Raw genomic sequence first — 13,738 nt, forward strand, 5'->3', positions numbered from 1 at the left:
TTCATGTCTTCACGTCATTATATCAGTCATGGTCGTCGTTGTCGTCGCCCCCCATTTCTCTTTTCTTTTTGTCTCTCGTTTTTCTCTTAGATTTGCATTGGGAAAGGCAAGAACTCAACTCCGATGAAAAAGGAAATATTTTTGACAAAAATATGGGGAACTTCCCACGCTTTCTTACACATCATGTTCAGCAACTTAACAATCCGAAAACAATGTTAACAAAACGTGTGTGAAAGAACTGTGGTTTCTATTTTGATATAAAACCACGACAGAGAAAACATGGTATGCTACTGGAGGGAGGGAACACGAACAACACAAAACGATGCAAGGATTGTAACTCGAGTTTCCACCCTGAGTCTTCTACAGGGAAACCAAAAAAACATACAAAGACGAAAGACGTGGAGATAATGAAGCATTTAGTTTCTTATTTCGACGGAAGGGGAAAGGGTCTTGGAGCTATCTTTTTTATTAGCTTGAAAGTATCTCTTGAAAAGCTGAAGAATGAGATGTCGCAAAATAACAGGAGGAATGAGATAGAGGGGTAGAAAATAGTTCTATAGTACGGGTAAATTCTGTATGACATAAAAAAGGTAATCAGAATAATCACCTGGCTCAGATTCTGGGTGATTTTTCCGTCAGAGGATCTTTTCTTGAATGTGCCTGAAAAAAAAAAGCAGAAGATGTATAACAATGATGAACAACTGAGTGAGCGAGCGACACAGAAAAACAACAACACACGAATAATATATGCACACACACAAACACACACACGCACACACACACACAGATATATATATATATATATGTATATATATATATATATATATATATGTATGTATGTATGTATGTATGTATAATGAGGAGCAGAGAGAGAGAAACTCAAGATGACCCGAGTAAAGATAAACTTAGATTTTAATAATTTTCTGGACCACAAACAGTGGAAATAAGGGAATGATAGTTATGATCGACAGCAGATCGTAATTTTTGACATCTGATAAATTTGGCAAGGTCATCTATTGTTTCAGGATTGTGGGTCATTAGGACATAGAACGTTTGGAATTTTTCGGTTTTCTAATTCATTTTGGGCGGTTATAGTCCCCCCCCCCCCACCCCCCCAAATAACATTCTCCTGGACAAAGTGGATTTCATTCCCAGATGTAATGTTGCACAGAAGCAGTCTGAAGTGAGTTTCTAATTCTGGTTCTGGAAAACACTAGACATTTTTTTCTGTCTTATTTGAACAGATCCTGTGCATGTTTAGCTGGCACAACACCATTCGGGTTAGTATTTGAGCATTTCGATATACTTCCTTTCAAAGGCATACATGTTTCCCCGACGAATACAGTTTAACTATGCCATAAATATTTGCAAGTTATTGCATCGATGACAAAAGTTCTAAAATAAAGCGATACAAAAATGCTTTTATGTACCACAACCAAACAGCCATACTTGTTGAAACTGGTTGTCACATGGAATATATTTTACATGAGATACCGAGTTGACAGTCCCTTTATCATGCAAGGGTAGCAGCAGTTCGTGTGCTTTCTTAACTACTATCCGTTTGCTTCAAGATTCGAAAACAGTATTTTACTAATTTTGGGCCTACATATTTTATAATGGGTTTTACGTTTCTGTTTCAAGGTGTCAAAGCGTGCGGACTGATCTATGTACGCTACACCATATCTGTTGTAAAAAAAACAAGAGGCCTGAATATAAAAAAAAAAGAGGAGCAGATGCCTGATCTTCGCATAAACCCAACGAACCTGAAATAGATTTGTGTAATACATTAACATTTAACTAGATAAATAAATGATGTTTTTTAAACGTGCATCTATTGCATATTGACACTGCACACCAAGGCCCACAGACGTACCGACGTACTACGTACCGACAGACGTACGTACTAAGACCCCCACCCCTGACATCTTCTCACACATACACATGTGCGGTTCACAAACGCATAAAGCGTCACTCGGCAGGATTACGCACGTGCATGCATACAAACATACACACACATTTCCACAAACATATGTCATAGACCATACACAGCACATGCATGCATTCAAGCAGTTACACTCTCACATCTCCCACAGTCCACACACACACACACACACACACACACACACACACATTCCCCTGCTCCCAGAACACACACACACATTTTCCTGCTCCCAGAACACACACACACACACACACACACACACACACACACAGACACCCAGCTCCTATGACATACATATACACATAAATGCGCGCTCACACATTATGTTCGTCCTTCTGAATCATGGCTTCAAAAATCAGATGGAAGATCGGTGGCCGGAGATGACTGATGAAGCCAGTCCAGGCCCTGAAGGCTCGTTCACATGAGGGACACAAATGGTGTGTGTCCATCGAGATCGATGATGACCATCGTTGTCATCCAGCTGAGGGATGGGGGGAGGGTGGTGGTGGTGGGGGAGGGATGCTCATGAATCTATCTGTGAGTGCGCAGATGGCTGAATAGTCCAATCTGCGCACGAAATGTTCGCCGACAGTTGGGGCAGACAAAGACAGGCATATCATTGTCAGGGAGCTTGTTTGCCCGTGACTTTCTGGCCTGCCTCTTCTGAACAGCTGCAGCAGTCCTGTTGGCCTCGCACAACTTGGCACCTTTGTGCACAGCAGCGCGCCATTTGTCACGGTCCGCTGCAGATTCATCCCAGGAGTCAGGGTTGATATCAAACGCTTTCAGAGAGACTTTCAGAGTATCGCTGAAGCGCTTCTTCTGACCTACGTGTGATCTCTTCCCTTGTTGCAGCTCGCCATAGAAGAGCCTTTTGGGCAGCCGATGGTCTGGCATGCGCGCCACGTGTCCAGCCCAGCGAAGCTGGGACTGCATCAGGATGGTGAAGATGCTGGGAAGGGTGGCTTTTGCAAGCACCTCCGTGTCTGGGGTCCTGTCTTGCCACTTGATGTTCAGTAGCTTCCTTATGCATGTTGTGTGGAAGTGGTTCAACTTCTTGCCATGTCGTTGGTACACTGTCCAAGTTTTGCAGTCGTACAGTAGTGTGGGGAGAACTACTGCTCTGTAGACCTTTAGTTTGGTCTCAAGACCAATGCCTCTTCTGTTCCAGACATTTGCATAGAGTCTACCAAAAGTTGCGCTTGCTCTTGCAATCCTGACGTTCACTTCATCGTCGATGGTCGCATTTCGTGACAGTGTGCTGCCAAGGTATGTGAACCGCTCCACCGCACTGAGTCTCTGACCGTTGACTGTGATGCTGGGCTTAACGTGGGGTTTCCCTGGAGCTGGCTGATGGAGAACTTCAGTTTTCCTCGTGCTGATGGTAAGGCCGAAGTTCCTGCTGGCAGTGGCAAATTTGTCGATGCTGAGTTGCATGTCAGCTTCAGATCCAGCGTTGAGGGCACAATCATCAGCAAACAAAAAGTCTCTGATGATGTCTGTCATGACCTTCGTTTTTGCTTGAAGCCTTCTGAGGTTAAACAGCTTGCCATCTGTTCGGTACCTTTGGCCAATTCCAACATCGCCATCTCTGAAGGCATCAGTAAGCACTGCAGAGAACATGAGGCTGAACAGTGTTGGAGCCAGGACGCAGCCTTGCTTGACACCATTTGTAACAGGAAAAGGAGCAGATGTTTCGCCATTGTCCTGGACTCGAGCCTGCATGCCTTCATGGAATTGGCTGACCAAGGAAATAAATTTCCGAGGGCATCCGTACTTGGCCATGATCTTTCACAGTCCCTCTCTACTCACGGTGTCGAAGGCTTTAGTGAGGTCGACATAGGTGGAGAACAGAGCAGCATTTTGCTCCTGACATTTCTCTTGCTGCTGCCTTGCAGTAAACACCATGTTGGTGGTTCCGCGCTCTTTCCGGAATCCACACTGGCTCTCAGGCAAATGACCTTGGTCAAGGTGTGCTGTGAGGCGGTTTAGTAGGATCCTGGCAATTATCTTGCCTGCGATGGAGAGCAAGGAAATGCCCCGATGGTTATCACAGGCTTGCCGGTTCCCCTTTCGCTTGTACAAGTGAATGATAGATGCATCTTGGAAATCCTGGGGGATCGTCTCTTCTTTCCACATGATTGAGTACAGCTGATGGAGCTTCTCAGTCAGCACAGTGCTTCCATCCTTGTAGACCTCTGCTGGTATGGAGTCTGATCCAGGTGCTTTGCCACTGGATAGCAGACGGATTGCTTTCTGGGTCTCAAGAAGTGTTGGCGGATCGTCCAGTGCTTTGTTGATGGGGACTTCTGGGAGACGGTCTATGGCTTCATCATTTATGGAGGAAGGGCGATTTAAGACACTGTTGAAGTGCTCAGTCTAGCGTTTGAGAATTTTCTCCTTCTCTGTGATCAAGGTATTCCCATCTGCACTGAGGAGGGGGGATGATCCTGAGGATGTGGGACCGTAGACTTCTTTTAAGGCATCATAGAACCTCTTCATATCGTGCCTGTCAGCATATCCCTGGATCTCATCGGCTTTGTCGCTCAGCCACTTATCCTGCATCTGACGTAACTTTTGCTGAACAGTCCTGTGGATGGCATTGTACACATCCTTTTTTGATGTGGACTTCGGGTTGCTCAGGTAGGCTTGATGCAGATGGCGTTTCACATCCAGAAGCTGCTTGATTTCATCACGGTTTTCATCAAACCAGTCTTTGTGCTTTCTGGTCATGGGTCCCAGGGTCTCTGAAGCTGTACTATAGATCAGCTCGCGCAGGGTCCTCCAGTGAGACTCCACATTCTGGTTGTCCAGAGAGGTGGATTCCACACGATCTTCCAGCAGCTCCACAAAGGTCTGTTTGATGGTGATGTTTTTCAGCTTAGCGATGTTGAGCCGTTTTGGAGCCTTCTGGCCTTGGGGGCGTCACTTGGGCTGGATTCGAATATTCAGCTTCGAGACTACAAGGCGATGGCCTATCCAACACTTGGCGCCGCACATGTCTTTGTCACACGTACATCTTGCCTATCCCTTTTCCTGACGATGACGTAATCGATGAGATGCCAATGCTTTGAGAGAGGGTGCATCCATGACGTCCTGTTACGTCCTAGGGAGGCAGAAAACTGTTGGTTATCAGCAGTTCGTGCTCTGCACAGGTCTGAAGCAAAAGCAATCCATTTGGGTTGCAGTGGCCCACGCCATGCTTTCCAATCACTCCATCCCAGGAGATGTAGTCAGAGCCAACTCTAGCATTGAAGTCCCCAAGAATTATGAGCTTGTCTGCTTTAGGGATAGCAGCAATGACAGAGTGAAGGTCCTCATAGAACTTCGCCTTCACTTCATCCGGGTTGGTCATGGTTGGGGCGTAGGCACTGACAATGGTGAGGTGCTTCTGGCCAGATGCCAGTGGGAGTTTCATGGTCATAAGCCTATCGTTGACTCCCTTTGGGATTCCAGCTAGCTTGCTGACAAGTGCTGTTTTTACTGCAAAACCAACGCCAGCCTCACGTCGCTCCTCGCTTCCACGTCCACTTCAGAAGAAGGTGTAACCAAATCCCCGTTCACAGAGCTCGCCTTCACCTGCAAGCCGAGTCTCACTCAAGGCTGCGATGTCGATGTTGTATCTGGCGAGTTCGGATGCAACTAGTGCCGTTCTCCTTTGGGGTCTGTCCGCGTTATCTCCAGGAGAGTCCTTATGTTCCAAGCACCAATGGTGAGAGGAACGATCCTTGTTTTTTTCTTTTCTTTCTCTTTGTTTCGGCCGCTGATGTAGGGTCCCCGCAGCTGCGGAATGCTAGCCAGGGTGATATGGAGCAGCTTTTCTAGGGCACCTTTTCTAGCCCCTTCCTCATGCCAGGGAGGTGAGCAGTGCATTCCTAAAGAGGGCTGCTCAGACGCTCAGACGGCTGCCGAGCTCCATCGCTGCTCCTGTCGATGAAGAACGACCCTATGGCCTGAGCCGCCTGCGTGCAGGTCTGCGGCTGCGACTGCCAGTGTACCCACACCTGTTGTTTCGTTGCTCGCCTGTCGCCACAGGACTTGGGGGTGATGAAATGATGAAGGATGAAAGGTCATTTTGGATGACTGATGACTTGCGCGATGAGTTTGTTTAAAGTGAAGAGGAGTTGCGCAACGTCGACCTCACTCTCTCGTCCGGGTCCACCAATTTCCAGTGGCAAGACTAAGTCGAGACAACTGGAGGATGAGCACGGATGCAGTGGATGACCAAGATATCCTTTCGGTGTCTCATCTTGCTCTCCGCACTCCACAGTGCGTTGCTGTAACCGCCTTCATCTCCGTTGAACCGATAAGTTTCTTCCGCAGATTCTACCGGATCCAGACTTCGCATGCATGGGTAGACACACCCCGGGGGCCAACTGCGTGTGGCATGCACACAGCACGGTGGAGCTAGATAGCCGTCGGTGGCTCTCCTGAGCCGACGCCCTTGAGTGGGTGCTGTCATGGCAGTGGATGCTGCTCAGGCCTTGCGCACAGCACGCTTTCGTTGCGCCTCCGTGATGCACCTGGCTTCAGCTGCAAGGGATCCTGTGGTGATCTTGATGCGCCAAGCTGGTCGGTCCAGAGCAAGCGTCTCCCACGTGTTGATGTCGACGCCCAGGTCTTTGAAGGACGCTTTGAGCCAGTCTTTGTAGCGTTTCTTCTGCCCTCCAACTCAGTGCATGTCCTGACACAGTTCTCCGTACAGCAGCTGCTTAGGCAGTTGACTGTATGGCATTCTGACTACCTATCCAGCCCACCTGACTTGGACTTTCTGCATGATGGTGTATACGCTGAAGAGGCCAGCTCGTTCCAGGACTTCCATGTCGGGACTTTGTCCTGCTACCTGATGTGAAAGAGTACGTGGAGACAGATCAGGTGGAAGCGTTTGAGCTGTTTAGCGTGTCCGCTGCAGACAGTTCAGGTCTCGCTGGCGTAGAGAAGAGAGGTAAGGACCACTGCACAGTAGACCTTCGTGGTAGCGCTGAGTCCTATCTGCTCCCAGACACCATCTGACAGTCTCCAAAAGGCGGCGCTGGCTTTGGCGATCCTGTTGTTGACCTCAGCGTCTATGTTCACTGCGCGAGTGAGTGTGCTGTCCAAGTAGGCGACGTTGTCGACTGCCTGGATGTGATGCATGGCTCCTGGTATAACTTTCCTGGGACTGGCTGATACATAACTTCAGTCGTTTTGATGCTGATGGTGAGACCGAAGTTGTCGCAGGCTTGTGAGAAACAGTCCATTTCACACTGCTTCTTCTGCTCTGTGCTGGCCTTAAGTGCGCAGTCATCAGCAAACAAGAAGCCTCTGATGACAGTCTTTTTCACCTTTGTATCAGCCTGCAGGCACCCGAGGTTGAACAATTTCCCGTCAGTCTTGTACCTGACGTGGATTCCTTCTTCGCAGTCACGGAAGGCATCTGGCAGCATGGCAGAGAATACCATATTGAACAGAGTCGGGGCGAGAACGCAGCCTTGTTTAAAACCGTTTGTCACCAGGAAGGCCTCTGACTCGTCTCCGTCATTAAGAACTTTCGCCCTCATGCCGTCGTGGAACTGCCGGACGATTGTGATGAACTTGCTGGGCAGCCGAACTTCTCCATGATCTTCACAATAGCCGAACGGTTGAAGCGTTGGACTTTCAATCTGAGGGTCCCAGGTTCGAACCTCGGTGACGGCGCCTGGTGGGTAAAGGGTGGAGATTTTTCCGATCTCCCAGGTCACCATTTGCACAGACCTGCTAGTGCTTGAACCCCCTTCGTGTGTATACGCACGCAGAAGATTAAATACGCACGTTAAAGATCCTGTAATCTATGTCAGTGTTAGGTGGTTTATGGAAACAAGAACATACCCAGCATGCACCCCCCCCAAACCCCGCCCCCACAACCCCCGCTCCCCAAAAACAGAGTATGGCTGCCTACAATGTGGAGTAAATAAACAAAACGGTTATACACGTAAAATGTTACATGTCTGTCTGAGTGTGTATGTGTACGTGCCTGAAATCTGACTGAATGACACAGGAAACGAATAGTGAGCACCCAGTGGCAGCCGTCAGTTGGCTCTACCCAGGTAGGCAGCCTGTTGTGCAAATGACCCCGTGTTAGTAAAGCGCTTAGAGCTTGGTCTCTGACCGAGGATGGTCGCTATATAAGTATCCATATCAATCAATCAATCTTCCACAAGCCTTCTCTGCTGACCGTATCAAAAGCCTTGGTCAGATCGTCAAAGGTAACGAAGAGGTCACTGTGTTGCTCCTGGCATTTTTCCTGGAGTTGGCGCATAGCAAAAATCATGTCCGCAGTCCCACGGTGTTTTTTTTTTTTTTATACTGATGATGACGGAAGGGGAGGAGGATGACGATGATCATGAATATGATGCTATGGAGGTCCATTTTCGTTTGAGACAACGTGAGAAGGCTGTACTCCACACTTCCTATCATAATATCGCGGCGTCATCCAGGCCCAAGAGATACAGACACTTGCAGTGCTGGTCAGGAAAGTAAAGCAACGTACCCAAAGAACCCAAAGACGCGTTTGTGAAGTGGATGATACTCTTGTTGTTCAAGTCTGCGAGCCCTTTTGTGCAAACGTTGTAGAAGACAGGAAAGTGAGGAGATTCTTGTGGCAGTCCCATGGAAAGTTTAGAGGGTGCAGACATCCGGCCTCCAAGACGTATGATGACGGTTCTTTCCTGAAGTGCTGCTGCTATCATCTTGGTGTCAAACTCACTCCATACTTTCGCAGCAGCTCCATGAGGTGTGCAAACTGGACTTTATTCTAAACACATTCCAGTTTAGTTGCTATAGCTTAGTTTCTTAATTTCTTTGAAATCCTTTATTTACCTTACAAGCGAAAGCTGCCGGATGTTCCCATGTACACTTACCCACCTTGATCTGGTGGGAGAATGTGCCTCTGCTCAAGATTCCTTGCAAGTTTCCTGGCTATTATGCATTCCGTGAGCAAGTATAATCTGGTAGCGGCTTACCTGGCGAACATCCTTCCATGGTTTTGGCATGGGTTTTAAGAAGTTGTGTGTCCAGTCCTCCAGCACATGTGCTGTGTGGAAACTTTTGATATAGATTGAAAATTTGCTTCTGCCTTCTTCCCATAGCTCCTCGATATCCAAGTAGTGAACTTTGTCTAGGCCAGGAACGGTATCTTACTTGCATTTTTCTATTGCTTCATTCTGATGATATATTGTGGTGTCATCATCAGGTCATCAGGCATAGTCTGTAAAAGCTTTTGGGTTTAATTCCTGTACATATTTCTTCTCTTCATCTAAGTTATTTTTTTCACTCTGTAAAGTCTGTTGTATGAACTGTTGTATTGAACACAGTAAGTTCGGACGAAGGAATAAACTAGTATACAACATAATTTTAAAATGTTTTCTGGACGAAAATGAAACCCTTTTTCTTTTTTTAAGTTTCAAAAAACATTTTATTCAATCGTTTATCTCTTTATTCTTTATTCTTTTTTTTAGAAGCAAAAACTTAATACTAAACAATACAGATACAATACATCACAATAAGTTACTGCATAGATATGAAAAAGATCTGTAATAAGACATTGGACATATATATAAAGATATAGTATATATATGTTCCATACCCTGCACCCTTTCCTTCATTATCTGCACGAACTACAAAGGAAAACAAAGATGCGCGCATCAACGACAGACAAAACAAACAAAAACAAACAACAACAACAAAAAGGATACATACATGGACAAAATTAAGGACACTTTCTTTATATGAACAAATAGGTATTATGTGTATACTTCATTTTTTCGCTATCTAAATAGGTAATATGATACACATCACGACAAGACAAAGCACGAAAAGGCAGAACTTATGTCAAAACATACATATATATAATCACACACACACACACACACACACACACACACACACACACACACACACACACACACACACACATCGACTGAGTAATAACAGATTAAGGCAATAAGATTAAACAGAGGATCTTTTTCTTTTAAGTTAGGCAATGAAAAACTATTTTGACATAATTCATTATTCTATTAAGTTCATGAATGGGAGCTATTTTATATCAAATTCGTGATTTTGTATATTCAGCAGATGTGCGTGTTTTTCAATTTTGTATATGTTCAATTCTGCCAAGAACGTTTGGATATTGAATTTTGGTTTAAGTTTGTTTATTCTACATCTGTATATAAAGAATTTTCCAAGTAATAGGATAAGATCTAATAAGTAATCAGTTCTGCTGTTTTCTTCAGTTCCAAAATAGTATAAGCTTAATATTAAAGTTTAGGTCAGCACAGTTTTGACAATTTTCTATGATGATACTTTGTGATCTTTTCCAAAATGAAAGCGAATACTGGCAATCATACAGGTAATGATTTACAGTCTCTCTCTCTCTACCACGGAAGTTACATTTGTCATTATTTACTAATCCCATATTTTTAAGACTTGTATTTGTCGCTGAGATTCTATGACAAATTCTAATTTGAAACCATTTTAACATCACTTCTTGCATTTTGCAAATCTTTTTCAATATTACTTCCCATTCTAACCGTGTATTTAACTTTTCCTCCCATGTCATATATGATTTAATGCTAGATACTTTTAACTTATTCGTTAACATTTCGTTATATTGTTTAGATCATTTATTTACACTCACTAAGGGTTGTTTAGATTTTGTGTTAATTTGCGCCTCATTACTTTCAATCTGAATATTAATCTTATTCATATGATATTTAATCGAGTGTATGCAACTTGTATATTCCATGAAATTAATTTTACATATGACTTTTTGTGAAAAAGACTGGTATGTTAAGAATCTACCATTTTCATCAATCAAATCTTTGACAAAGAAAATATTTTGTCCAGCCCACTTAAAAAAAAGGGGGCAATAGTAAATTTTTCGTTAAAAATACTGGTTCAGCTAATATTTCCTTACCCTTACGTAACTCTACTTTTTTTTTAAATTTTAAATACACAAATTACTGTATGCAGTTAAAACATCTCTCCAGAAAGGGTTTAGTTTGAAAGTTATATAGCGTTTTAGACTATAATTGTCCATGATTTTCACTTCAGGACACAATTATGTCAGTATTATTTTCCAACTTGGAGTCTGAACTAACAGTTTACATACCCATGACAATTTCAATGATTGTAAATATGTTTCGATATTCGGTATATCTATTCCCCCCCTAACCCCCCTTTTAAAAAAATACTGTGAACAGAATAGTCTCCTAATTTTATCATTTTTTTTTCATTATCCTTATAAACTCATAACATATTTTGCAACTGCTTGATCTGCCTGTCAGGTGGATTTGGGAAAAGAATCCACAAGTAAATAAGCCTAGATAATATCAACGATTTTAATACAGCTACTCTTCCAGTTGGTGGTGGTGTTCTTTTAAGCACTGTTCTGAGTAGATGTTTTACTTCAATAAATTTATCTCGAGTACTTCTTTCAATTATGTGATTGAAACTTTCGTAAACCAGAGTCCTAATATCTTCAATTCTTTTGGATTCCATTCCATATTCTCTGTGTATATAATGTTTCATATATTTTTCTGGTTTCTTTCAGTGAATCTTCGGTTTCTGATAATACTTTATAATAAAGTAATTAACTTCATCATTTGTTTACTTATAAAATGTCTGTTTTCTATGGAGCAATAATATTTGTTTATTCTTTCACCCTCAAAGATCCATCGAGCTTTGATCTAATAATAATGCCTTCCATTTTTTATTTTCTAATCTCTTTCAGTTCGTTTTTCTTGCAAAACTTTTATGTCAGACTCGTTCAAGTACGGTTTATTTTCTAGAGCTATTATGTCATATTCTAAATGATTTCCCCTGTCAGATTCCTTTCTCTTTTTTCTTATGCTGTATGATATAGTTTGTGCTCTAATTTCCATGAGTAAAACATCAAGAAACAATTGATCTGAAACTGTAAATTGTATTTCATCATTAGGGACATTATTGATATTTTCTCTATTATAGGGTAGAACTGAATATTGATGTTTAATTTTAGAAATTATTTCATTGATAACATTAACATATGTAGGGTCTTTCAGTAAAGAGGAATTGAATTTCCAATAACTTTTATGTTTTTCTTTAGCTTTAAATCTGAGTTTTAGGTTTATCAATGAATGGTCAGTCCTGTATCTATATAAAATGTCCGCATAATTTACTTTGGTAGTTAATGAGTCTGACACAAGGAATCTAATCTTTGCTGTACTGGGTTTTGTTTTCTCCAGCTATATCTGAGAACTTCCGGGTTAAGTTCTCTCCAAATATCACACAGTTCTAAATTATTCATCATTTCTAATACAGTGTTCTGGGCTTTGGGATTGTTTACGTTTTTATTATTATGACAGTCTAAATTTGGATTTAAAACTAAGTTCCAATCTCCAGCAATTCTTACATTTGACAGGTCTTCTTTATCAATTGTCTTGCTTATATCTGAAAAAAAGATGGACCATCCCTGTTCGGGATCAACAAAAGTTCTGTTCCCAAGTATCAATATAATATAGTTATCTTTGATATGTAAAAATACATTTTTGTGGATATATTACACATTTGTATGCTTGTGCGTAAAAAAAAAAGAATTCTAAAAAGATGACTATCTGTTAATGAAAGCGACAATTTTGTTTATGTATTTGAAATATATATGCATGAAAAATTAAGTTGACGTTTTATTCTTCTTTATGTTTGCATAAAAAAGTACATGTGAATCCATGATGACTGCCTGTGTGCTGATTATGACTTAGTGTGTACTGCTTGAAGACGTTTAATGTAGGGCTTAGTGTAGTGTGTGCTAATTAGTGCTGCTATTGTAGGCGTCTGTTAAACACTATATAAAAACCACTTCATGTGGCCCTGCTACTGGGTTGAGGAGAGAGTGTGAATGTGTGCATCCACTATTCCTTTGAACTGCGACCCTTTTCTTCCTCTTTATTTCTACTGCTCTACCTTCCCCGCTTTTTATATATGAGTTCTTAAGTATTTCTATTTCTTTCGATTTAGGTCATACAGGGAAAATTCTTCAAGAGCTGCAACAAGTTTTTTTTTTCTGGTAGGAAAGGTCAATTCTAAATCATTCACTTCCTTTAGCTCATTTATCATTCAGGAACAACTTTTCATGTGAATAAGATGCCCTAGTAAGTCCACGATTTCTCTCACTTTGGGAGAAATCGTGGGATTGCGAGAAATCGTGGTTGTTCCCCTCCCACGTTTTCTCTCAATTGTGAGAAATCGTGTAGGGCGCCCCCACCATTTCTCACAATGTGTGAGAAATCGTGGGAAGTGCCCCTTATTTTTATTTTTAAAAAATATTTCTTTTATCATCGGAGTTGGTTTCTTATCTTTTCCCAATGCAAATCTAATAGAAAAATGAGAGAGATAAAAAGAAACGAGAAATGGGGGAACCGACAACGACGATCATGATAACGACAGTGGCGTTAGCGAAGACATCAACAAAAGATTGTGAAGGTGACGACACAGTACTGGTTTAAAAAAAGTGTGAATGTATGTGTATGTCAGTGAGTGAGTGAGTGAGTGAGTGGTTGAGTGAGTGAGTGTTTGTGCGTGCGTGCGTGCGTGTGTGTGTGTGTGTGTGTGTGTGTGTGAGTGACTGTGTGTGTGTGTCTGTGTATGTGTGTTTCTTTATGTGTGTTTGCTTGGCTGGTTGATTTGGTCTTCTGTCACTCTGTTTTAAAATATGTTCTAAGTGTCTTCTGAGAAACTGAGATTCTATTTGCAGTGCAATCCTGCATGCGAAAGGATGCTGACACAAACAGATGAACAAATGAC

General features: G+C 42.6%; 1 protein-coding gene across 1 annotated transcript in view; it reads right to left on the minus strand.

Annotated features, from left to right (window-relative positions):
• Positions 1-13,738, minus strand: part of LOC143282428 (calpain-9-like) — a 233,811-nt gene that overhangs the window by 23,008 nt on the left and 197,065 nt on the right. The window contains exon 19 of the mRNA XM_076588071.1: positions 608-660. Coding sequence (XP_076444186.1) covers positions 608-660 — 53 coding nt within the window. The remainder of the gene's footprint in view (positions 1-607; positions 661-13,738) is intronic.

The sequence above is a fragment of the Babylonia areolata genome, chromosome 1, assembly GCF_041734735.1.
Source record: "Babylonia areolata isolate BAREFJ2019XMU chromosome 1, ASM4173473v1, whole genome shotgun sequence".
Classification (NCBI taxonomy): Eukaryota; Metazoa; Mollusca; class Gastropoda; order Neogastropoda; family Buccinidae; genus Babylonia; species Babylonia areolata.